The sequence below is a fragment of the Eubalaena glacialis genome, chromosome 3 (genome assembly GCF_028564815.1).
Source record: "Eubalaena glacialis isolate mEubGla1 chromosome 3, mEubGla1.1.hap2.+ XY, whole genome shotgun sequence".
Taxonomy (NCBI): domain Eukaryota; kingdom Metazoa; phylum Chordata; class Mammalia; order Artiodactyla; family Balaenidae; genus Eubalaena; species Eubalaena glacialis.
In genome coordinates this window covers 77246506-77273494 of record NC_083718.1, presented here as the reverse complement: position 1 = coordinate 77273494, position 26989 = coordinate 77246506, and the positions used below count along the sequence as shown (strand labels likewise).

Here is a 26989-nt window from a genome sequence, read left to right as displayed (position 1 = left end):
CCCCCCAACCTCCCTCACCAGACCTACTGAGGGGGTGATGAGATGAAGAGAAGAGAGTGAAGGATACATAATCAAGTGCAAAACACTGTGATAAGTACAGAGAATGAATGGGGTGGAAAAGAAAGTGAAGAGTGTGGGATGGTTAGGGGCTCTAAGGACTCCCCAGAAAAACAGGATCCTGGGATGGGGTTGCTCAGGGGGAAGAAAAAACAATGCAACTGTCATAGAATTTTAAAAAATAAGGAAAATAAAGTCAAAAACCTAAACCAAAGAGAGAGTGGCATTTCTACCACCCCCAGTCTGGCCCCTTGGTACTGAACAGCCAGTTATCCCCCCACCCCCCACCCAAGAAACAAGGGAGATCAAAGAAAAGGAAACCCCGTTCCCTACCCCAAACCAGTTAACAAAATAGGCTCCCCCCGCCCCCCAAAAAAAGGCTTTGGGGAGAGGCCATTTCTGCCGAGTCCTATGCACCTCTCCATGGAACCCCATTCCAGGGCTCAATTCCCACTTCTAGATACTCTGTAGGTTTGCTCCCCTCTGGCTTGTCCTCCTGGGATGTCTTTTTTTTTTCTTTTTTTTTTTTTTTTTTTTTTTTTTAAATCTAAAGCAAAAAGTCCAAAGTGCGTTTCTGCTGAATGTTAGAGCCTGGGACAGGAAAGGGCTGCCCAGGCAGGATCGGGTTGGCAGCCCCAGCCTGCCCCTCCTGGGTACGAGGCCTCAGGATGGCATGCACTGCACCCGGTCAGGGCCCTCCTCCTCGTCCGATGTATCTGAGGAGCTGGGAGACTCATCCGAGTCTGCGTCTGTGGCCCCAACCCCAGGTTCTCGCCAGCGCTGTAGGATGGGAAAGGCTTATTAGTAATTTCCCTGGAACAAGGACAAGCCTGTTAGGTCTTAGCTATAATTTACATGCTCTAGGCCAGGGGTCAGCAGAATTTTTCTTAAAGGGCCAGATAGTAAATATTTTAGACTCATGGGCTGTATCTCTGTCACAACTATTCAACTCTGCTGTTGTAGCATGAAAGCAGCCAGACAACACATAAATGAATGGGTGTGGCTGTAGTCTAATAAATCTTTATTTACAAAAAGCAGGCACTTGCCCAAACTGCCACAGTTTGCTAACCCCTGCCCTAGGCCTCTTCTGGCACAAGAGAAAAAACACAAGACACCTGAGATGACTTATTTCTTCTCAACTCCTTCCCCACCCTCATGCCTTTGCCTTTTTGAAGACAGCCCTGCGCATGCGTGGTGATGGAGAACACAAAGCAGACACCACCTATTTCTGCTAGTGGCTCTTCCAAGGCTACATCAAAGCTCTGACGGGGATGGGGAATAATGGATAGGAAACCCAACTAACTCCACCTGATTCCTCCTAAAGCAGTGAGAAGTATGCACTGGAACATTTTACCCTCTTGAGAGGGTCAATGCCCTTGGGAGCTCACTTCCCACTCCAGCTTACCCGGTGATGGCGTCTTTGTCTCAGGTGATGCATGAGGAACCAGAGCATGTGGCTATCAAATAGGTCAGTGTGGTGTAAGCTATCTTCATCCCGTTCCCGCTTGTTCTTCTTAATCACCTGGAACCAAAAAGGGTTGGGGAAGTGGGTAATGAATAGGAACCCTGGACCTGATCAGAAAAGGCTGGTGTTCTAGCCCAGTAAAATCTTCCCTTAGAAACTATTGAGCTGGAGTATAGCTAGATTCGATTAAGAAAGAATGCCCCAGGTTCATCCACTGAGAAGATGGATGATTCTTCCTAAAGATGTCCCCTCTACCATAAACTAGATGCACTTCAGAGCTGCACCCTGGACCCCTGGATTGGGACTGTTCCTAGAGAGGCAATGACAGGAATGTGGGGGAGGGTGTTAGAGCAGTGCCTTTAAAGAACTGTACAGCAAGTTATTCCTTCCTATGACAATGAAAACTCCTAACAGTATGTGGATAAGCAGAAAGAAGAAATCTATAGTCAGCTACTTACATCCTTTAACCCTGTAAGTTCAGTGGAAGTTTCAGCTGTGGGTGCCCAGATCTTGACATCATGGTCTAGGCCACTGGTTGCCAGCACAGGCAGGTGAGGGTGGGGCTCAAGACAGTTTACCTGGTCAGGAGTAAAGGAAAACATAGGCTCAGGGGTATGTGGCAATACGGTTTAAAAACCACTACTCACCTTGAACCAAACAACTGTCCTTGATAAAAGTTAAGGCAGCTGCTGGGAAGACAGGCCCACCCATCATAAGCCTAGGCCAAAGGGCCCTCGGGGTGAAAGAAACACTGGACACAGACTGGGTATAAGACCAGGCCTATCTCTCACTTCCTAGGCTTAGGTAGGGGTGGCCTCATCCTCAGACATAGCTCTAGGGGTGGGCGGGTGACTGGCCAAGCATACTGCTGGCTTCACAAAAAGGCAGTGAGGTTCAGATGACCTCATTCTCTCCAGCTTCCAAAGCTCCAACTTGCCCCAGTCTGGAAAAAAACATCTCAGTGGCTTTCACCAAGTGGCAAATACATTTTTAAAAATGAAGAAAGCAGCAGCTGCTGCTGAGCCCCCAGAGAAGACTCAGAGAACAATTACATTCCACTGTTTACTAGAACTGGAAGAAGGCATAGGCTGGGAAGAGGCTGAGCCTGAAGAGTAGTGGGGCAGTGGAGACACATATCTGCTTGAGAACCCTGCACACCCCAGGAGACAGCATTCTGCTGCCTGCCATGAAAACACAACAGGCTCAGCTATAGGACAGCACGGTACAGTGAGGCAGCTTCCTGGGGCACCCACAGCCTCAAGCTCAGCCACCCTCTGGATATATTCACTGAGCAGGAGGAATGAACTACAGCAGCCGAGGCAAAGGCCTTCTGGCTTAGGCAGCCTCCTTCTTTCCAAAGGCACCCATGCCCCCTGCTGTCTGACTTGGAAACATCAGCCTTCCTGGCAGAGCAGGGCAGCTACCACCCCTACCGGAAGAGCTGGTCCCAGATCTAGCTGCTAAAGCATTTTTGGGCTTTTAGTCAGACGAGGAATAGATGGCAAAAGCATCCAGAAGGAAGAAGGTGTGGTCCTAGCCACTCCTCACCTCACCCCACCCCACCCCGTCTTGCAGCTGCAGTACAGTCCAAGAAAACAACCCCTGGCAAACAGCCTCTTAGTTCTCTATGGACCAACCTTCTCTGCCTCGCCTGCACATGCAGAGAACAGCTGATGGGAAGGCAGGGTCAGCATGGAAAATAAAACTGACATACTGACTTCCAATCTTCTTTGTCTTCCATTTTACAAATAAATTCTCAGAAAACACTGAAGCTAAGTCTGAGTCTAAGAGTAAAGCAGAAACCACATTTCCCTTCTTTTATTCCACATATCAGCTCATTTCAAAGTTTATATTTGGGCTCTTTTAGGCAGTGTGGAAGAGGTTCCAGCATCTGGAGCAGAGGTGGCACTAGAGAGAAAAACTCCATTGCCAGAAAATATTATCAAAAGATATGTGACAACCTAACACATACAAACTTGAACTCGTTCATCCATCTCCAGATAAGCCCTTGCTACCCTTCTAAACTCTGACCTAGCTGTGCTTGACAAGTCAGCAAAACAAAAAGGCACAGGGGAGAAATTCCTTGGAACTTAAGACTAAGGACAAAGCCAATGGCAAGAGAGTAAGTTACATATAGTACCTGAGTTGGAGCTTGCAGGAGAAGCCAACAGAGAGCTTCTGGGCCAGAATACCTGGTCACTTCACCCGACCTGTCTGCATGCCAGGACTTATCCTGTCAATAATGCCTGAGCAGAGAAAAGAGCTCTGGCCTTAGACGACTGGGCTGAGGGATGCAGGGGATGGGATAAAGGAGCAAAGTGCTTTTGGGAGACTAAGGATTGTCTTTTGACATCATCCCCCACCCTTGTCCCCGAATGGAAACAATGAAAGGACTACAGTTTGAGCCAAAAACAGAATCGAGAGACCTGGGCAAGTTGGATGAGAATTTCAAAGATCCCCTCTGGTTCTAACAGTCTACTTAATGATATAGTCTGCATTCAGGCTGGCGCTGGTGACCCCACTGCTGGGAGGTTAGCACAAAAAATCAGGAGCCAAGTGAGGACCACAGAGATCATTCAGCTTACACAGAGGCAAGAACAAGCCAGGAATCTCGCTGCAGGGTGCAGTCTTTATACCTCTTGTTCTAGTACCTCACTCTTATGACCACTAAAACTCAGGCGTGGGGCCCACCCATCCCACGCAAATGCCCTCCCAACCTGAGCACCTGGATTAATTATCAAACCCTGACACTGGCTAAGCTGAAAGGAGATTGGCCTGTAGAGTGATTCTGGACAACAGACAAGTGCTGGCCTGGGGGAGGGCATTCAGCCCTGCATCTCTCTAGAATGGAATGCAAGACAATAGTTTATGATCAATAAAAGATTCACTGGCCCCTTTTGGCTTTCTTATGACTACATGCCTACAGCAGAATTCTCATTAAGACTCCAGTGTTTTGGGTTTGTTCACTACAGATGATAGAAGAAGACCTATGGAAAAGTAGGAAATGAAGCAGGCAACAGTGAGACACACCTTCAAGTTCTAGACTCTTCTCCACTTATATTCAAGCCATAGAAGCCTTGGGTCTATACTGGTCCCAGGTCCCCAAAATTTAGAGGAAACCAGAAGAAAGTCTGAAATAGCCTCACACCAGGATAAGAGACACACAAGAAGAAATGGGATCCCAACTGCAATGAACCATTCTAAACTCTAACACCACTCTGGATAAACCTCATCAAGAGATGGCTGGGTTCTTTGTAGCTCCCCACAGCTTAGGAGGAATGAAAAGGAAGAAAGAATAAGCATCTCAGCCATCCCTTAGAAGCTCTTAACAAGACTATCTTGGGTAGTCAGTAAAATGTAGTTGCCCAAACTGCCTCTTTCTTATCTTCTGCAGTCTGAAAACCTTGTAATACAAAGCTACTGAATCCTTCTTGACTCTAGGTCTCAAAAAAAAAAAAAAACGAAAAAATTTATGGTTAGCTAGATACATCCTAAGAGCTGACCACCTTTCACTCCCCAACTCACGATCCTCAGGCTTCCTTTTTGCCCTATCTCTATGGAGGCTGTCTGTGGAACTCAAAGGACAGGCAGACTATGATATGATCATGGGTTGTATAGCAGTCAAACAACAAAAATGGTCACGGGGGCGGGAGCATATTTCTCTCTCCCTATATATGCATATATATTATGTGTGTTTGTATCAATATACAGACCATATTCTGATTTTCCCAACTGTCAGAAAAAATGCTCCTTCTAGCTTGTATCCGCTAATCCAGGATCTATTCAAGATCACTACTTAGCTACCTAGTACAGTGTGTAGGATGGTGTGCCCTGAACGCTAATGCTTTTGTTTTGGAAAAGGTCCATGCCTAAAGATACCTCACTCAGGCCAGAGGTTCTTCCCTAAAATCCCTTTCTCCTCTTAATAAACCGTGCTGTAGAGGGGCAGAAGACAGGAGAGGGAAGAAAATACTCCATTAAAACCTCAGCACCCCCAGACTATACATTTTTTTTTTTTTTTTTTAATTTATTTATTTATTTTTGGCTGTGTTGGGTCTTCGTTTCTGTGTGAGGGCTTTCTCTAGTTGTGGCAAGCGGGGGCCACTCTTCATCGCGGTGCGCGGACCTCTATCACGGCCTCTCTTGTTGCGGAGCACAGGCTCCAGACGCGCAGGCTCAGTAATTGTGGCTCACGGGCCCAGTTGCTCCGCGGCATGTGGGATCTTCCCAGACCAGGGCTCGAACCCGTGTCCCCTGCATTGGCAGGCAGATTCTCAACCACTGCGCCACCAGGGAAGCCCTATACTTTTTATTTAGCTGGCTAGACCTCTAAGATGTGGTATTACATTGTCAGAGTGAGAATTCAGTGGCCCTGCTAAAGCCTACCTTAATGACTGGAGAGAGTACGGAGCCAGCCAGCCCAGCACACCATACTCACCACGCCTCCCTTGTCCCCCTCCATGAACTGAATGATCTGGCAGGATGATTTCTCCCAGAGGAAGATGTGCCCGCAGTCACTACCGCTCACCACAAACTCACTCTTGGGGCCATAGAAATTGACGCCTTTTACTGAAATGACAAATGAAGGAATAAACCACATGAGAGTTGGCATCAGGCCGGCATATATTTACCTCACAGGAAATTTAGTTATTCACAAATCTAAATCAGCTAAGAGCCAAAGAATTTCTTTCACTTTCACAAAACAAATCAAGGGATTATGCATGTATAATAGACAGAATAAGAATCACACCAGTTCCAGAGACTATTTATATTCTCCTAAAGAGGTCCATAGAGCTGAGGAGTTTGCAGTCCTTAGCAACAGCCTCGGTCTCATTAGCTTGCACCCTACAGAGCAACCATAGGCCTCACTAAAGCCTCACCCGTCCCAACCTGAATGGCCCCAGCTCTGCCCACTCCTAGGCAGCACTGTCCTATGCCCTAGGATTATCCTTGGTATGTGTGCTTCACTGGTACCTTGTCAATGCTTCCTGGGTCATTAGGTGACCTAAGACTGATGGAGGTATATGCCACAATTGCCTATAAGAAGCACCTGAACTGTGCTTGTTACCAAGACTCTGAACAACAGGGCTCCACCCTCTGAAATTAGTAAGAGAAGTCAGGAGTCCCAACGGCTACGTCCAGTTCCATACCAATCATGAGACTGGAACACTTTCTTCTGTATGCCCAAGGACTAAGATCCAAGTACAGGTTTTTCCCTCTCCTCTCACCAGCTCAAGAGAAAAAGGAAAACTAACTGCTCTCCCCAGTCAACATTATGACAGACATCTGATAGGAGCACTAATAACAACAAACAGCAGTGATTCCAACTTTTCTGTACATTAGAATCAAAGGGAGCTTTTTAAAAATCCTAATCAACGTGCACCCCACACCAATTAAGTCAGAATGGATGGGTATGGAAGCCAGGCTTCAGTATCTTTAAAAGATTGTCAGGTGACTTCATTGTACAGCAAAGTTTGGGAAGCACAGACAGAACAAAAAAGGCCAATCGTCACTGCAAACTTGGGTGAGGTGCTATCACCATTTCTCCTCTTCTGCCTCATTCAAAAGAATTATTTCCTCCTCTTCCCTGTAAGTACAAGCTCACCCCCCTATTTTAGGCAATTCAGTACCACTAACTAAGGAGGGCTTTCCCAAACTCCCTAATAAGTCTTTTAATCCTGAAGCTACCTGAAATCATAAGAAAAATATAGTCTAGTCTCCTTACACCCAGACCAAGTAACATCACTGTAGTGGTGAGAGATGCTCCTGAGCCCTCTCTCCTCTAGCACAGGAGGGCCTATGAAAACTCCAGCCCAATTAGGCTTGTTGTCACTTGGTGACAGGTGGCCTACTCCTTTAGGTAGTTCTTATTTGCACAACCTGCATGAGATACTGTGGTTCTTCAAACCAACAGACTTGGGGTACAGAAACCTAGAAAGACAGCCTCACCTGTGGCGTTATTTCTGTGGCCCTTATATCTCTTAATATACTGGGCCCCATCACTGTGAGAGGAGTTGAAGAGGTAAATGTCTTCATCATTGTAACTGGCCAGGAGCTCTGCCAAGAACAAGCACACAGCAGTGAAGGCAAAGGCTGAAAAAAGCTAGGACCAGGAGTTGGGGGTTGGGGTGGGGCTTCTTGCCAGTAGTGCCCCCTCCTAATACCCAGGTATAGCACCCATCTTACTCAGTTGGAACAGCAGGCAATTCAGGTGTCTAGGGTAGACTAGGAACACGCTGCCAACCCAGGGGTAGCAGAATGCTCAGGAAGATCATACCCATTTATTCAGGAATGAGTCAAAGGCATAAGAACCTGCTCAACCAAATAGCCTGGGCTTTAGGACAAGCCCTGCCAAATATCATCTGCAGCATTCTGCAAGTGCCTGGCATCTCCAAGGGTCATCTGCTGCATCCTCCCGCTGTGTGCTCACCATCAGCAACTACTCCCCAGCTGCTCCACTCGGAGCTATAGCACAGTGGTGAGCACTGGAGGGCACATGCCTCACTGGCTCAGCAGCTCCCTAGACAGAGGGGGCATGCCAGCCTAGGAGCTGGGCCCTGCTCACGTACCTGTGCCGTCGTGGCTGTACACAAGACAGGTGATGTTTGCTTTGGACTCACTGTTCACCTGCAATAAGGAGCAGATACTGACTGATGCCCCACCCCCCCATTTGTTATACCACCTTCAGGAAACAGGTTTTCCTTCAAACTCCCCTATATCTTCTCCCAGAGATAGATAGATAGAGATAGAGACAGAGAGAGAGAAAAAGAGAGGGAGAGGGAGAGAGAGAAAGATAGAGAGATAGAGACAGGAGTACAACTGATGAAACTTGACCACCTTGGGGGGAGAGGTCTTTCTACTGGTTGTCTTCTGTGTGCTAGCCATTTCATATATACATTATCTCATTAGGCCTTACCATCGTGGTACAAGGCAGTTATCTGTATCTCTATTTTGTCAGTAAGAAAACTGAGGCTAACAGAGGTAAGGTGACTGCCCAAGATCACAAAACTGGTAAGTGGTAGAGCCAGGATTCAAATCCAGGTGTCTGACTCCAAAGTCCAAGCTCTTCCCACCATACCAACAAGTTTGGGGGCAGGCTTGGGGTTGAGTCAGGGAAGCCTGGAGCCACTGGCCCTTCATGAATCTTACCAGGTGATGAGGGCAGAATTTCTTGAGTACTCCATTGTTTTCATTCTCATCAATTTTCCTCTGGTCATAAATCCTACGGTGGAAGAAGCAATGAAAATGTCAAAATTTACAAACATCCCTTGAAGAGTTGCAATTCGATGCAGTGGCAGGAACACCAGTCAGCTGGATGTCAGGACAGATAAAGGACATTCCCCAATTAAGCTTCTGGCTCAGGTTCTTCCTCAAAAATCTTCTTCTCCCACCCCTCTTCCAAACCAAAACTCTTATCCAGGTACTTCTCATTTCAAGTAGTAATTCTAAATTATATTATTTTGAAGTGGCTTATCTCTTCTCTCAGCTTTTATATCATTTACTGTTTATCTGCGCTGAAATAACATTATTATAGAGCCTTTTGCATGTATGTTGCCTCCCCAATACGGTTTATTACTCATGGGCAGAGACCATGCTTTATGTAAGTCAGTGGGTCTTCAATCCCTTTTTGAAATTTTATTCGGCTAGTTCTTCCCACAACTATTACAAACCAACAACTATCTCAAGACTCCCTCTCTCCTTCCTTCATTCTCATCAAGCATCAAACTACCTTCACCTTCCTCATCTTACCAATCCAAACTTTAATCATTTGTGCAACTATTTATGACACATGGATTAGATGCCAAGTATTATGCCAGGTGCTAGAAATATAGTGAGGAACAAGACAGATCTAGTCCCTGTCTTCACCCATTAGTCTCCTCCAACCTCAGAGTCTCATCCCTCCACAGCTGCTCTTAATCTCATCCCTCCAAGGACCTTGTTTGATTGATCAGTCCATTTCTCACTGATTAGTCCTCTTCCTCACCATTGTCTGCCCATTTTCTAAAAATCCTTCCACAGACCTTTCCTACTCTGGCTTTTTCTATCCTTCCCCCCTGTAGTAAAATTACTGAAAAGAGCAATCTGCGTTCAACATTTTCACTCCCTCACCTCCTATTCATTTCTCGTTCCATTCTAATCTAGCTTTGGCCTTCAACTCACTACTGAAACTTCTCTGGCTAAAGTCATCAGTAACCTAACTGCCAATACCAACAAGATACTTTTTTAGGCCTTTCTCTCGTCTTGACATTGTTCATTACTCCTTCCCTGAAACACTTTCTTTCCTTGATGTCCAACCACTCCTTAATGTTGTTCATGGGCTTGTCTTTGTCTACCCCTTAAATGCTGATGTTCCTCAAAGGTCTGGTCTTAAGTTCTCCTCTGATTCTACATAAGGAAAATTTAAAACCTAGAGTTCAAGTATATGTGAATGCCCAGAAACTGTGCTTATGTGTATTTTTCCTGGGAGAAGGGATCATGGTTCTCCTTATAGTCTCAAAGAGGCCAGAGACTCAAAAGGGAGGAAGAATTCTGCTCTATACTTTCTTTTGGTAATCAAATTCCATTACCAACACTTTACCACCTATATGTGGATATGTCTCTTAAATCTGTGTCTCCAGCCCACACTTGTTCTGAGTGAGCTCTAGATTTATATCCACATGCCAAAAGAATGTTGTAATGGAATGCCCAAAAGTAAAATCATTCTCCTTTTTAAGCTAAGATCATTCTAGACCTACCCTTTCCCCCGAATCTTTGTTAATGGCACCATCCTAAATTCAGGTGGCCAAACCAGAAATCAGGTCCTTTCTCTCCTATGTATCTAGTTTCTTTCCTGTCAATTTGACTTCCTGGGTATATTTCTTGACTATATCTGCTTTCTCCACCCTTAGGCATTTTTTGCCTACATTATTTATAGTAACCTTCTGATTTCCTTGCTCATACTGTCACCAGAATTATGTCTAAAATGAAAAATTTAATGTAAATTCCCTGCTTAAATCTCTTCAGTGATTTTGTACTTCCTACTAAATAAAGTCCAAACTACTTAGTATGGCTGCCTACCACTTCTCAAAGATTCGATACATTATACAGAAAACAAAAAAACTATGCTTCCTTGAACATACCATGTCACATCTTGTTATCCTAATTCTACACATATTGTTCCCTCTACCTGAAATACTTCCCATTTGTCTTTAATATTTCCTCTGTGAGAAAGAACAGCATAGTGAAATGGTTTCCACCATATTTAAGGCATCTGAACTGAGTTCAGATACTATGCTACTTACTAGATGAGCAATACTGGGTAAGTTACTTAATATTTTTAATCCCTATATATATCTGCTTCTCCCGAATCCTCCTTGAAGGCAGAAACTATGTCTAGTCAAGTGTGTACCTAGCACACAACAAATGCTCAGTAAATGCTGGATGAATAAACGAACGAATCAATGTATGTTTGTATTCTCCATAATCCATTAATATCTTGCATAAATAGACTATCCAGGAAATGTTTTTTAAATGAACCAATAAAAAAAGAAGACAAATAGGAGACTGCTGTACTACCAATTACTACTCTTCAGCAAATATAGCAGCTGATAATCAGATTTTTTTCCCTCTAAACTAAGTCTAAATCAACAGCTCTCAAATGTCACTAAGCCATCATTATCTTCCCAAGTCATCAAATTAGTAAAAAATTTTAAATATTCAATATCTTGTTGTATGGACCATTCCGTGTTCCTCTGTATCCAATGCTCTTCTTTATGAGGAAATCCTTACCTACCCTCCCCTTTCTTCCATAAGTATTTATTAAGAACCTACTATATTCTAGATATGATGCTTGAGACTAGGGGTTGGCAAACTTTTTTTTTTTTTAATTTATTTATTTTATTTAATTTTTTGGCTGCGTTGGGTCTTCGTTGCTGCGCGTGGGCTTTCTCTAGTTGCGGCGAGTGGGGGCTACTCTTCGTTGCGGTGCGTGGGCTTCTCATTGTGGTGGCTTCTCTTGTTGGGGAGCACGGGCTCTAGGCACGCGGGCTTCAGTAGTTGTGCACAGGCTTAGCTGCTCTGCGGCATGTGGGATCTTTTTTTTTTTTTTCCCATTTTATTTATTTATTTATTTATGGCTGTGTTGGGTCTTCATTTCTGTGCGAGGGCTTTCTCCAGTTGCGGCAAGTGGGGGCCACTCTTCATCACGGTGCGCGGGCCTCTCATTATCGCGGCCTCTCTTGCTGCGGAACACAGACTCCAGACGCGCAGGCTCAGTAATTGTGGCTCACGGGCCTAGTCGCTCCGCGCATGTGGGATCTTCCCAGACCAGGGCCCGAACCCGTGTCCCCTGCATTGGCAGGCGGACTCTCAACCACTGCGCCACCAGGGAAGCCCGGCATGTGGGATCTTCCTGGACTAGGGCTCGAACGCGTGTCCCCTGCAATGGCAGGTGGATTCTTAACCACTGTGCCACCAGGGAAGCCCCAAACTTTTTCTTAAATGGCAAGGCAGTAAATATTTTAAGCTGGCAGGCCATCCAGTCTCTGTCACAGTTTCCAGACTCTGCCACTGTAGCATACCATGGATATATGTGAACAAATGGCTATGGCTGTGTTCTAATAAAACTTTATTTACAAAAACAGTGTAGACTGCCAAGCCCTGTGCTAGACAGTGGTGATACAAAGATAAATACAAAAAAATTCCCCTATTATCTGCACATAGGACAGGACCTTGACATTAAAAAAAAATTTTTTTTTAATTTTTAAGACTGTTTTCTTAAAGCAGTTTTAGGTTTACAACAAAACTGAGAGGGCAGTATAGAGGTTTTTCATACACTCCCTACCCCCACACATGTATAGCCCCTCCCATTATCAAAATCACTCATCAAAACGATAGGTTTTTTTTTTTTTAAACCAAGGATGAACCTACACTGACATATGATAATCACTCAAAGTCTACAGTTCACCTGAGGGTTCACTCTTGTACATTCTACAGGTTTGGACAAATGTATAATGACGTATATCCATCATTATAATACCACAGAGTACTTTCATTGCCCTAAAAATCCTCTGTCCTCTGCCTATTCATCTCTCTTGCCCCACCCCACCCCTGGCTACCACTGACCTTTTTCTTATTTCCATAGTTCTGCCTTTTCCAGAATGTCATACTGTTGGAATCATACAGTATGTAGCCTTTTCAGATTGGCTGACTGGCTTTTTTTTTCACTTAGTAATATGCATTTAAGGTTCTTCCATGTCTTTTCATGACTTGATAGCTCTTTTCTTTTTAGTGCTGAATAATATTCCATTGTCTGGATATACCACCATTTATTTATCCATTCACATACTGAAGAACACCTTGGTTGCTTCCAAGTTTTGGCAGTTATGAATAAAGCTGCTATAAACATCCACGTACAGGTTTCTGTGTGGACATAACTTTTCAACTCCTTTGGGTAAATACCAAGGAGCTTGACTGCTGGACTGTATGGTACCAGTGTGTTTAGTTTTGGAGAAACCATCAAACTGTCTTCTAAAGCGGCTGTATCACTTTGCATTCCCACTAGCAATGTATGAGAGTTCCTGTTGCTCCACAGTACTCACCAGCATTTCGTGCTGTCAGTGTCCTGGATTTTAGCCACTCTAATAGATATGTAGTGGTATGTCACTGTTGTTTTAATATGCATTTTCCTGATGACATATAATGTGGATCATCTTTTCATACACTTGTCATCTGTGTTATCTTCTTCAGTGAGGTGTCTGTTAAGGTCTTTGGTCCACTTTTTAATTGGGTTGTTTTCTTGTTGTTGAGTTTTAAGAGTTCTTTGTATATTTTGGATAACAGTCCTTCAGCAGATGTGCCTTTTGCAAGCATTTTCTCCCAGTCTGTGGCTTATCTTCTAATTCTCTTGAAAGATAGTGTCTTTCACAGAGCAGAAGTTTTTAATTTTAATGAAGTTTAACCTATCAATTACTTCTTTCATGGATGTCTTTGATGTTGTATCTAAAAAGGCATCACCGAGGGACTTCCCTGGTGGCCCAGGGGTTAAGAATCCGCCTGCCAATGCAGGGGACACGGGTTCGATCCCCGGTCCGGGAAGATCCCACGTGCCACGGAGCAACTAAGCCCGTGTGCCCCAACTAATGAGCCTGTGCTCTAGAGCCCACGAGCCACAACTACTGAGCCTGCATGCCACAACTACTGAAACCCATGCGCCTAGAGCCCGTGCTCCACAACAAGAGAAGTCACTGCGATGAGAAGCCCGTGCACCACAACGAAGACCCAACACAGCCAAAAATAAATAAATAAATTTTAAAAATAATAATAATTAAAAAATAAAAATAAAAAGGCATCATCGTACCCAAGGTCTTCTAGGTTTTCTCCGATGTTATCTTCTGGAGTTTTACAGTTTTGGGCTTTACTTTCAGGTCTATGATCCATTTTGAGTTAACTTTTGTGAACTGTGTAAGGTCTATGTCTAGATTCCGTTTTTACACGTGGATGTCCAGTTCTTTCAGCACCATATATTGAAGAGACTATCTTTTCTCCATTTGTTGCCTTTGCTTCCTTGTCAAAGATAACTTGACTGTATTTATGAGGGTATATTTCTGGGCTCTCTATTCTGTTCTTTTGATCTATTTGTCTATTTCACCAATACAATGCTGTCTGAATTACTGTAGCTTTACAGTATTGCTAGGTCTTGAAGTTAGGTAGTATCAGGCCTCCAGCTTTGTTCTTCTCTCTCAATACTGTGTTGGATATTCTGGATCTTTTGTCTCTCCACACAAACTTTAAGAATCAGTTTGTCGATATCCATAAAATAACTTGCTGGAATTTTGATTGGGATTGCACTGAATCAATAGATCAAGTTGGGAAGAACTGACATCTCCACATTATTGAGTCTTCCTATACCCTGGACATTTTAAATCAAATAAAGAATGGTTTCAGCACTGTCTCAACACCCTTACTGCATTTCTCTCCACAGGCCTCCAGGTGCCCACTAATTTGTTACCTTAAGCCTCTCTCTTCCCTCCTCACCTCCTTCTTCCCCCAACTTGCCTTTAATCTAGTGTTCTCTCAATGTTGCTGATAAAGATAGAGGACCAAAGTGACTATTTATTGACTGTGTTTTATAAACCAGGGCCTATACCAAATCCTTTAGCAATAAATTTACATGTCAACCAATCACACTGCCAAATCTATCACCACAGGATTCATTCATCTGATACATTCTCCTTTTCTTCACTTCTGCAAATTCTTAAACCAACCTAAACAGGATTTAGTAGCAGAAACTCAAATCTATGCCACCCTCCACTTGCCTACCTTTTTTCTTTCTCCCTGCCCATCCCCCCTTTTTGGTCATATTCCAAAAAGCATGACTCTCTAAGGCTTCCCTTAAATGCTCCTTCACAATCCTAAACTAAAATTCAGTATTTATGATGTGAAAGCCTTGAGGATGAGTAAGCTATTTCTCTGTATTCCCCTAAAGGAATTCCTTCAGGCTAGTGAAAGCTAATGGTGTTATGATATAAAATATTCAGCAAAAATATTTTCAAATTTGTACTGGCAGGTGAGCCTAACGTTCTTTCAAATAACGAAACAGAAAAGAGGAATTCCAAAACATTCAACTGGCTGAACTGAAGAGGTGCCAGAGAAATTGAGGATGATCAGAGAAGAGCTAGGGTGTGGAAGGGCCATCTGCTCATAGGCGATCAGTGTGCCTCAAAATCTACACGTGCTTCTGTCGAGTAAACAGCCTATTACATGCTGAGAATTTGGCATGTACAAAGGGATAAAGGATATTGAGGTTGATAAGAAATAGAAGATCTGAGTATTTATCCTTGTGATGAAATGCTAAAACTAATTTCCAGCCCCACTCTCACCCTGAGAAAGTATTAGCTCTGGATAAAAGCATTATCAATTGCAGTTCTCAATACAGCCAACGCCTCCACTCTCCTCCAAACACCAAGGTCCTAGTGGTTGAATTATCTAGAGACACAGACTTTTCCATGAATCCAGAGCTCTAAGCAGGAAATGCAAATTAGAAAATTCAGTAAATGCTTGATTTGGAGGAGGAAGCATCTGGAAATTCTGACAGCTACAACCCCGTTTTGGATCAACAGCTTATCTTAGAAAAAAAAAACTACTGCTAAACATTTGCTATTGGTGAATAGAGGAAAGGAATTTAGAAGGCAAGGGAAACAGGGGAAGAAGAAGAGAGCAACAAAGTTGCCCAGTTCTCTTGTGGCAGGATTCTTCAGCAAGTTAAGATCATCTCTCAGGTATTTCTAAAAATTTAGTCCCATCCCTGTGATTATTAATAAAATTAATTACAGAATACAGTTATAAAAATATCCTCTTATTTAAAAAGGAAGATGGGACTTCCCTGGTGGCACAGTGGTTAAGAATCCGCCTGCCAATGCAGGGGACATGGGTTCGAGCCCTGGTCTGGGAAGATCCCACATGCTGCAGAGCAACTAAGCCCGTGCGCCACAACTACTGAGCCTGCGCTCTAGAGCCCACAAGCCACAACTACTGAAGCCTGCATGCCTAGAGCCCGTGCTCCCCAACAAGAGAAGCCACTGCAATGAGAAGCACACGCACCAAAACAAAGAGTAGCCCCTGCTCTCTGCAACTAGAGAAAGCCCGCGTGAAGCAACAAAGACCCAACGCAGCCAGAAATAAATAAATTAAATAAATAAATTTATAAATAAATAAAAAGGAAGATAATGCTTTTCATCCACCACCAGGAAAGCATAAAGTCATTCATTCTTCTAGTGATCCTTTCCTTCCTCCCTTTCAAACTGATGATCTCTTGGAAACCAAAGAAATATACTTAAAAATAGGCCAATTGCATCATCAAAAAATCTACAAACAATAAATGCTGGAGAGGGCGTGGAGAAAAGGGAACCCTCTTGCACTGTTGGTGGGAATGTAAATTGATACAGCCACTATGGAGAACAGTATGGAGGTTCCTTAAAAAACTAAAAATAGAACTACCATACAACCCAGCAATCCCACTACTGGGCATATACCCTGAGAAAACCGTAATTCAAAAAGAGTCGTGTACCACAATGTTCACCGCAGCACTATTTACAATAGCCAGGACATGGAATCAACCTGTGTCCATTGACAGATTAATGGATAAAGAAGATGTGGCACATATATACAATGGAATATTATTCAGCCATAAAAAGAAATGAAATTGAGTTATTTGTAGTGAGGTGGATGGAGTTAGAGTCTGTCATACAGAGTGAAGTAAGTCAGGAAGAGAAAAACAAATACCGTATGCTTACACATACATATGGAATCTAAAAAAAAAAAATGGTTCTGATGAACCTAGGGGCAGGACAGGAATAAAGATGCAGACGTAGAGAATGGACTTGAGGACACCGGGAGGAGAGGGAGGGGTAAGCTGGGACAAAGTGAGAGAGTAGCACTGACATATACACACTACCGAATGTAAAACAGATAGCTAGTGGGAAGCAGCTGCATAGCACAGGGAGATCAGCTCGGTGCTTTGTGACCACCTAGAGGGGTGGGATGGGGTGGGGGAGGGAGATGCAAGAGGGAGGGGATATGGGGATATATGTATGCATATAGCTGATTCACTTTGTTATACAGCAGAAACTAACACAACACTGTAAAGCAATTATACTCCAATAAAGATGTTAAAAAAAAAAAATAGGCCAATTGGATAGGGATGGGATATAATTGTGACCAGGGACCAGAAGGAAACGAACTGCTACACATGGCGACTGAATCCATGAACTCTGTTTTCCTTAGGATATATCTCAATAGACAGTGTTACAAGAAATGTTCATAGTAACAAAGATATCACTAAAGATAAAGAAAAGTGGTTCAGGATACCGGGAGCCAAAAACCCGAAGTTCATAATGAGTACTCCCAAGTCAAATTATTTCTGTATCTGAAACCAGCATTCAAAATTTCTAGTACGTGTTAATTTATATATGAAAAATGGTGGAAAATATTTACTAATAGAGCACTTGCTAGTAAACCTGGGTTTATGCCTAGCTGCTAGGTGGAGAACTTGGTCAATTCATCAAACTTCTTTAGAACCTGATAATATCTATAACATGTTAAGCCATCCCTCAGAGATTGCTACATTAGGGAACAGAATATGTCAGAGGAAGTTTAAACTCTTTGGAAGATGGCAAAAAATTAAAGATGGCAGTTAATGAACTCCTAGGCAATTCATAGCTTTCCATAAGGGATAGCTGGTAGTACACAATACATCACAGTCTCAAACTCTCAAAGACACAAAAGAGCCACAGACTCACCTTACAAACTGATCTCGTCCGCCCACTGCAAACTGGTGGGTATTGGCAGGATTCACATAGATTGTATACAGCCCCACCTTCTTCTCCTTTTCTTTTGTCACCACCAGTTTCCTTCAAGAGTAGAAAAGTATACGTTATATTCTCCAAAAGATCCAGATAGTCATGGCAAGTGAGAACAGAGACAGTAACGCACACACAGCTAATAAGAAACCAAACAGATTCTCACTTGGAAAGAAAGAAGTGGTTTTGTTTGTTCGTACGTTGGAACAAGAAAAACAAAAAACCCACCACCATATATATTTACTAAATGCTACTTTGGAGATGGAAAAAACATGTAGTAATTTTCTGGTGTTTCTCAAGAAGTATAAATTAAAGGTGTATGAAAGTATTGCTCCTCAGTAGCCTTAGCTTGAGTCCAATATGATGACAACCAATCATTAAAGAGACAATACTACCCACATCTTCCCATCCTCTACTTGTAAGTACATCTTCCCAATCATCTGGGAGCAGGGAGTGAGGGGAGGATGAATCACAGAAACAGTGGACAGAAAAGACCTTAAGGGGGACTTCCCTGGTGGTCCGGTGGGTAAGACTCCGTGCTCCCAATGCAGGGGGCCCGGGTTCGATCCCTGGTCAGGGAACTAGATCCTGCAGGCATGCCACAACTAAGGAGTTAGCATGCCACAACTAAGGAGTCAGCATGCCGCAACTAAAAAGTCCAAACGCTGCAACGAAGATCCCACATGCTGCAACTAAGACCCCGCGCAGCCAAAATAAATAAAAATTTTAAAATAAACATTAAAAAAAAAAAAGGAAAAGACCTTAAGGTCAGAATCTATCTCCCAAATTCCAGAGAAGTATCACTTAAAACCCAGCTTTAAAAATGCACGATGAAAAACGACAAGCAACGGTTAATACAAAGGAAAACAGTATTAGTCTTCCCTTATTTGAAGCAAATTAGGAGCAGAGATTCTTGTCAAGACAGCTGTTTTTAATGCTGAAAAATTATTTCTAAATTATTCTTCTGGTTGTACCACAAAAAAAGGTGATTCTTAGGAGGGCATGGAACCCCGAGGAAACCTTATAAAATTTCAGAGTTTTAGCCAGAAGATTTTGGCCAAAGAGCCATAATTTTGTCCCACCTTAAGGGTGGCCCTATAAATACTCCTCCCAGATTGAAGCGTTCAACCTGTCAAATATGACATCATAAAGATTAGTAAATTTATAAGGAAAGGAAGACAGGAAAGGAAGGGACTGGGCTTTAGCTTGCTTTCTTTTTTTTTTTTTAGTGCTAAATAATATTCCATTATCTGGATATACCACAGTATACCCATTCACCTACTGAAGTATATCTTGGTTGCTTCCAAGTTTTGGTGATTATGAATAACAGCTTTCATTTTTAATTCTAAGCTTTTGCTCATTTCTGGTGCTTACAGAAAATGAAAGAACTATAACAAAGAAAGAACAATAAGTTTCTTTGTAAATGATGTCAGCATCCTCTCTGAATGGTCAAAGTCACTCCATCCTAGACTGCTCTAGGCAAAGGAGAAATTTAATTTTAAAATCTCTGCAGCCTTCCATTAAAAGAATAGTGTACAAAGGTCATTAAAAATAAATGTCATTAGGAAAAACACAAATACACACATACCCAAAACACAAGGCAGAAAACAAGCCAAAAAAAGTTTCAGGAACAAAACTAGCAATGGAGAAGAGGCAGCTCTAATTGGGCTTTAGATATGGAAGAGGAAGAGGAGCAGCTGCTGCTCTTTTTCAGAGAAACATCTCATTTCCTCAGCAATTTGGATTTTTAGAAGGAGAGGGTCAGACAAACATAACAATTACCATGCAGAAGCAAAATGAAAGAAGTGAGGGGATAGATTATGAAGTACTGGCTCCACTGTCATCTAATCCTGACAAAGAACTCAATCTTCTATGCCTCCATTTATTCACCTAAAACAAACAATTCTCTCTCCTAATGCATAAATGCACAGAGCACCTTGAGCCCTGTGGGGAAAATGCAGAGGTGCTATAAAAATGATTGATAATGGCAGCAGGAAAAAAAAAAAAGTTTTGACACCAGAGCAAGGCAGCACACAAAGCCATATGAAACAAATTTACCAAATTCTGCCTTAAAATTTGCAGTTTTTAGCGAGCTGGTATGTTCCAGGAAAAAGGGAAAAACAATTACAGATCAATCCAAAGGATTCCTCTGAAGAATATCTCAAACTAGCTTCCGCTGCCTAAATGAATATCCCACCCACAGCTCCAAATTCAACTCCTCCTATGATGTTAGCCAATATCACCAGCTTCCAGAGACTCAGCTATTATGTATACACAAAAGAAAAATTCCCCTATGCCAACTTCACACAAAAATGCCTCTGATATAAGCAGATGTTCAGGCACCAGCTTAACACATATGGATACACATTCTAGCCATGACCTTCACATTCAGTCCTCCCACCTCATTCTAGCCTTCCACTAATTCAACCCCTAAAGCAAAAACTTTCTTAAGGCCAGAATCTGGACCTCCTCCTGCTCTAAGTTTCTCCTATGTTCCCCCTTTTAGTTTCTATCCCACCTATTACTGCTTGCACCTAGATCCACTGATCAACTCTCAGTCAGATTTTCTGCTTACATCTTTTCATTACACATTCAATAATCTGCCAGTCATTTACTCTGTCCATTACTTGAACCAGATTCCCAATTTCTTGTGGCCTAACAGTAGTTTTCCTCTGAACCTGATCCATAGGATCTCACTCAGCTTCACAACGCTCTACCAGAGCAGACCAAACAAACTCATATCATTTTTTCCATCTTTGTCCTTCCACTCCCCTCTGGAAAACTTGCTAATGTTCCATTATCATCACAGAACCATGGAACTTGAGAACTGAAAATAACAAACATCATTCAGTTTAAGAGATTAAATGATTTTCTCAAAGCTATATAACTGCAGGCTAGTACTAGGAGGCAGATCCCTTGTCACCCAGGCCTGTTCCCTTTGCAGGAGAAATCCATTCATTATCTCTCAATCTTCATCCTCTTAAGTTTTATATAAATAACCAGTATATCCTTTCCACAAGCCAAAAACATTTCCATCATTTAACCACTATTTTAAATTCTTCACTTTCTAGACAACTTTTTGTATACTTATCTCTCTAAAAATAAAAGTCTAATAATAATCAGCTTTAAGATTATATTCCCTAAATTAACTTATATTTTACTTGTATGCTATGTAAATCAGTGACACCCCTTACTCAATATTGGTATTGACATGTAAGAGTTAAGATAATTTTTAAGGGGGGAGAGTTCTGAAAAGTTGAAATCTTGAGTTCTTCCTCACTTTGTGATCCTAGAATAAACTTCCAGAATGGCATATTAAAAAAAAAAAAAAAGATAGTTTTTAAGACTAACAATACAATAAATAATGCAGATAATCTATCAACTAGGTAGTCGTTAAACAAACTGTGGTACACCAATGCTATGACACAGATGTCATGGTTAAAAATGAGGTAGGCCATAGGGGCTTCCCTGGCGGTTCATGGTTAAGACTTTGCCTTCCAACGCAGGGGGCATGGGTTCAATCCCTGGTCAGGGAGCTAAGATCCCACATGCCTCTTGGCCAAAAAACCAAAACATAAAACAGAAGCAATATTGCAACAAATTCAATAAAGACTTTAAAAATGGTCCACATAAAAATAAATAAATAAATAAAATGTTTAAAAAGAAAAAATTAGGTAGGCCTTTTTGGTCTGACGTAGAAAGCTCTCCAAAATACATCATAATGTGAAAAAAGTAAATTGCAGGAACATACGTATATGTAAGTTTATATATACGTACAATTATCCCATGTTGGAGGGAAGAGTGTATATGTATATAGTAAGATACATAAATGTATACAAAAGGATTGAAAAGGTATTCAAAATTTTTAACAATGGTTATCGATAGCTAGAAAAGTGGGGGGCAGGAGAGGTATACATGAGGGAGCATTTACATTTTGTCCACATACTTCATTATCTGAGTTTTTAAAACAAGATATATTTTTTATAAGAGCAATAAAAATGAAAAAAGGAAACTGAAATAATTAGTAGCTACAAGTCAGTATGTTCCAACCATGGTGCCAGACACTATGCTGAGGTATCAAACACATTTATCAATAATCCTCACAGAAACCAGAAAAAGAGAGAATAAGACTGACTGATTATACCCATAGTGAGGCTGAAGAAACTGAAGTTCAGAAAGGTTATATAGGTCATTACTAGTAGTGCCCAAGTTGAGATTTGATCTAGGTCTGCCTGGATCCAAATAAGATGCTATGCTCTTTCTATGATATCACACAGCTAAAAGGGGATATAATTTACCTATGAGTCTCCAATTCATGTAAAAATAAGCTGTGATATGACAGAGTTCTACTATAGCTACCAATATTTTTGTTCAAGAATTATCATTTAATTTTTACATTTCTACACAAAATTGAAGTGAAAACTACATAGGAGCATATCTCTAAGTTGCTAGTAACGTGCTTCTTGTGGGGAAGTTGAGTGGCACCCAAGTGAATGGAGAGTGGAAGATTATCCAGTTATTAAAGCCCACATATAATAAGATAACTGAACCCTGCTTTAGAAATGAAGATAGGTGAATAGTATTTTACTGCTGAGAAACAGACAACAAAGAAGTAAGGAATTCCCCTAAACTCATCTGTTTCTTATCACAAATACAAAGCAACCATTCTGATGGACCAGAGACTTGAGCATTACCTAGGACACGTGCAATATTTTCAAAGCCAAGAAATCCAATTCTGTAAAAATACTACTGCTATACTTACGAAGCTGGCCGGTCTTGTCTGAGGTCAATGGTGAAGACAACTGCATCTTCACCTGCAGATAGGAACGTACAGGGAGAGTCTGGTTCCAGGGCCAACTGAAGGAGAAAAAAGGGAAAGGATGAGGTTTCTAAAGATTAAAATTAGAGGTTGTCTAACTCATTCCTTTATCTTTACGAAGGGCTGCATTTAAAATGTCTCAAAAAAAAAAAATAATAAAATGTCTCAGCAAGAGAAACATCTACCTTTTTTGTTGTAAAATCCCAGGAAAGAAGATAATAAGCCCATTCTCTCTTGCTCTGTGTGAATTATTCACAGCTTATTTATTCTATACAAGTCAAAAGGACAGGTGATTTGCTATTTTAACTAAGTCTCCAAGGGATATGAACAGTGATACCAAAGGAAAACACCGCCATTAGGGCTCATCCTCAAAATCAATTCCACACCCTCAGGTGGGGAGAGAAATGGCACCCAAGTTTCATTCCCTACAGCTTAGTTCTAAAAGTTAGTTATCTAGTGGTTGGGGGTAGTCTTAAGAATCAAAGAAATAGGTAATTTTCATATTTCTTGAGCCATGGGCGAGGAAAGCATACTCCAGGTCCACCTACATATTTGTTTAGGGTTTGTAAAAAAAAAAAAAAAGAGGACCATCCTCTTTCCACGGCATGAAGAAAACAGTGCCTACTCTGAGACTAGGCAGTTCTTGGCTCCTCACTGGCTGCCATCATGATTATTTGGCCTATATCCCCAGCTCTAAATAGGGCTTCCAGAAATAGTACTGTTTATGCACTGAGAGTTGTGAGCAGAAAAGCTGGAGCTTTCACATATAAGAAGCCAACAGCTAGCACCTTAGAGCTGTTAAAATGTTCTAAATACAATAGGAGTAAATTTTAAAGGTTTGGAAGGCACAGGAGACCTCACGGATCTCCAAACCAACCATGTTTCAGCTTAGGAGTTAAGTATTATCAGGTGAATGTTGCATGTGCAAGATCTAGAGATCTCTCAAATACTTGCCTTCTGAGAAGTTTAGTGTGGCTGCTTTTTCTCCCATCTTACCTACAAATCCTAGGACTGAAAGAAGTGATGCAGGTGACCACAACAAAGGGGACACAATGGACAGAGATACTGGAGGGCTTTGGCTGAGATCCACAGAGGAGCTGAACTGCACAACCTTTGGGGCAAGGGCTTACTTACCTTGTGGGATGCTCCCTTGTGCTGGGCCACACGCTTTGTATTCTTGCAGCACTGTGTAGCAGACAACTCTGCTACCCGAACCTGCCCATCACGGGCACACATGGCCAGGGTGGAATCGCCACTGTTAGGAAGGAACTTGGCCTGGGATGTTAAGAATAAAAAAAAGGACAAGAGAAATTGAAGAGGTGAATTTGAGAGGGCAAAACATGATGACAACCCCAAATCATCCGCTTTTGCTACACAACAGCTGGAAACTTAGACCTCCTGCTCTTATACAGTTGGCTCAAGTCCAATTTCTCCCAAGGGTTAAAGGAGAGGAAAAGAAAAAATTTCTGATATGAGAGGATTTCTGTTGATTCTGGAAGGCTGAACTGGTATGAGTGCTCAGGTGAACTAGGACTATACCCAGAAAGAAAGAAAGGTAAGGGAAAAAGGAGAAAATCTTCCTTGATTCAGGAAGTAAACATAAACTTGCTACAAAGAAAAAGGAAACTAGAGGGGATATTGGGGAAGGAAAGAGAACATGCTTAGGGATAAATGGCTAGTACCATATGATGGATGGGGCTGGTAAGTAAAACTTCCAGAGAATAACAATATTAACTAATATTTATCAAACGTTTATTAAGTACCAGGCACGGTTCTAACTGCTTAGCTTCTACTGTTATTTAATCCTCATGACCCTGTATGTTATTAGCCCTATATTATGGGTAAATAAACTGAAGACAGAGGTTAAATAAACTTGCCCAAGATCACACAGCTAGTTAAGGGGTTGGACCAAGATTTAAACTCAACTAGACTGGTTCAAGAGCTTCTGCTCTTGTATTGTAACGCCTCCTAGCACGGCATTTAGTGCCTTCCTGATGATTTCCAAGCACCCTTCCTATTATAATGAGGCTTCTTACAGTCTCTGTGCTCAAGGAAACAGAAGGTTGCCATGAGTCTTTCAGTGTATTTAACTCCTCTAAGTCATTATGGCAGCCAAGGAAGGATGGAGTCCTGATATCTAATTCCTACCACAACTCACTATCACTCCTACTCCAGGCAGCAGCTCAGGTTTGTCTAACTCGTGCCTGATTTTCTCAGTTGCCAATCTGCTCCCTTGCCTCACCTGGAAGACATTGCTTTTGTGGCCGCTCTCAAAGTCCAATACTGGCTGTCGCCGCACCCAGTCCCAAACGACCACTTTCAGGTCATCGCTGCCACTGGCCAGCCAGGTGCCGCGCTGGTTAAAGTGCAGGGTATTAACACAACCAGTATGGCCCTCAAGCCCATGCTGCAGGCGGAAACGCTGCACAAAGACTCTTGCCCCACAAGCCTCATACACAAAGCGGGCACTTGAACCCAGCTCCCGCTCCCGAAGGGCAGGAAGGGCTTGCCAGCGAGGTCGGGGCAGGACTGAGGTCTCCGAGGACACCCAGTCCTCCAGGGCTCGCTCATCATCTGATGAGTCCTGGTCACGGTTGGCCCGCTTGCGCTGTACGCGACGACGAGGATGCTCTTCCTCCTCCTCTTCTTCCTCCTCTTCTTCCTCTGAGTGGTCATGGACTTGGTTTTCATCATTGATGGAGTAATGGCCAGTGTCCTCCATGCTGTCAGAGTCCTTGTCTTCGCCTGAGCTCTCTGTATCTGTGCCTCGACTTTCTGTGCTGGTGCGGTTGGGGCCACCATCATCCCCGGTCAAGCTCAAGCTCAGGTCTGAGGCCTCCACTTCAATGCCTGAGGATGTCTCCCTCCCCTCCTCAGCACCAGACATCTCCTCTGGACTGCTAGACAGGCTTCCTGCATGTTAGTGAGGAATGGGTAGGTGAGGGGGAAAAATAAGGAAATAAGATAGTGACCAGAAGGATTCCCACTCCTTAGTCTAAAAATTCATCCCACCAAAAGACCCAGAAACCAACTTTGGTCAAAATGTTTTCATTACATATGCTTATAAACAGTACCTTCTAAGAGGGAATCTTGAAAAGATGAAAACCAAAGTCACACACAAATAAAGAACTGCAGGACAACCAAAGATTATAATAAATTCTCAAGAAGCAAAGCACTGGCAGATTTTAAAAAAGTATGCCTGATACAACTACCTTAGGCTCTATTTTGCTAGATGGGCATCCATTAGTTATAGCACATAATTAAGCTGAACATAAGAAAAAAGAACAGCCATCCCTGGGCTTCCCTGGTGGTACAGTGGTTAAGAATCCGCCTGCCAATGCAGGGGACACGGGTTCAAGCCCTGGTCCAGGAAGAGCCCACATGCCGCGTAGCAACTAAGCCCGTGTGCCACAACTACTGAGCCTGCACTCCAGAGCCCGTGAGCCACAACTACTGAGCCCGCATGCCGCAACTACTGAAGCCCGTGCGCCTAGAGCCCATGCTCTGCAACAAGAGAAGCCACCCAATGAGAAGCCCGTTCACCCCAACGAAGAGCAGCCCCCGCTCGCCACAACTAGAAAAAAGCCCGCGCGCAGCAACAAAGACCCAACACAGCCAAAAATAAAATAAATAAATTTTAAAAAAAGAACAGCCATCCCCAGCAAGAGTTGGACTATTTACCACTTCGAGAAAGCACCACTACCTCCCACCTCTTAAACCCTGAAGTTTCTTCCCCCGAGGTTTTAAAATCCACTAAGAATCCAGAAGGAAGTGCAAGGGACAAGTGGAAATTGTGACCATTTGAGTGGCTTCTTGCTCTCTTTTTTGCTGATAAATGTATTCTGCCTTACTTCCATTAATTTAATAATCGTAATACTAGTTTTAGATATAGGAATTCTAGTGAGACAAAGTTTTATCAGGAAGCATAAATAAAATTGATAAAAAGCAGGGCTACTACAGTGGGACCTGAAAAGTTCATATTCTAGGTCTGCCATATTGGTAGTTATAAAATAACTGGGTCACTTTGAGCAATATAATCCCCAAAATTAGATACCGAATTCTCCTATCTAACAGCCAAATCATATTCTAGTGAGCACTTTGGCAATGTTCTAGGGCCAAAAGGACCAAAACTTCCAAACTAAGGTCAAGATGTAAAGAAAGGAAGGGGGTGAATGAGGATTTTAAACCCTGCTCATGGCCTCCTTTCCTCAGATGACAATACATTTTATCTTGCCAGAAGTAAAGGCTATTAGGAAAGGCTGACCAGCTATGTGTGACTCTGGTATAAGCTATTCAACTCCAATACCACAT

At 42.6% G+C, this 26989-nt stretch overlaps 1 protein-coding gene across 4 annotated transcripts in view; it reads right to left on the bottom strand.

The window, feature by feature from the left end:
• Positions 1 to 343: 343 nt before the first annotated feature.
• Positions 344 to 26989, bottom strand: part of DCAF8 (DDB1 and CUL4 associated factor 8) — a 42678-nt gene continuing 16032 nt past the window's right edge. For all 4 annotated transcript variants that reach the window (XM_061183216.1, XM_061183218.1, XM_061183219.1 and 1 more), the window contains 11 exons: positions 24921 to 25591; positions 23813 to 23953; positions 22622 to 22716; positions 17800 to 17910; positions 8672 to 8744; positions 8092 to 8149; positions 7472 to 7579; positions 5961 to 6091; positions 1981 to 2100; positions 1463 to 1579; positions 344 to 837 (listed from right to left, as the gene is read on the bottom strand). In XM_061183216.1, coding sequence (XP_061039199.1) covers positions 721 to 837; positions 1463 to 1579; positions 1981 to 2100; positions 5961 to 6091; positions 7472 to 7579; positions 8092 to 8149; positions 8672 to 8744; positions 17800 to 17910; positions 22622 to 22716; positions 23813 to 23953; positions 24921 to 25591 — 1742 coding nt within the window. In that variant the 3' untranslated portion in view covers positions 344 to 720. The remainder of the gene's footprint in view (positions 838 to 1462; positions 1580 to 1980; positions 2101 to 5960; positions 6092 to 7471; positions 7580 to 8091; positions 8150 to 8671; positions 8745 to 17799; positions 17911 to 22621; positions 22717 to 23812; positions 23954 to 24920; positions 25592 to 26989) is intronic.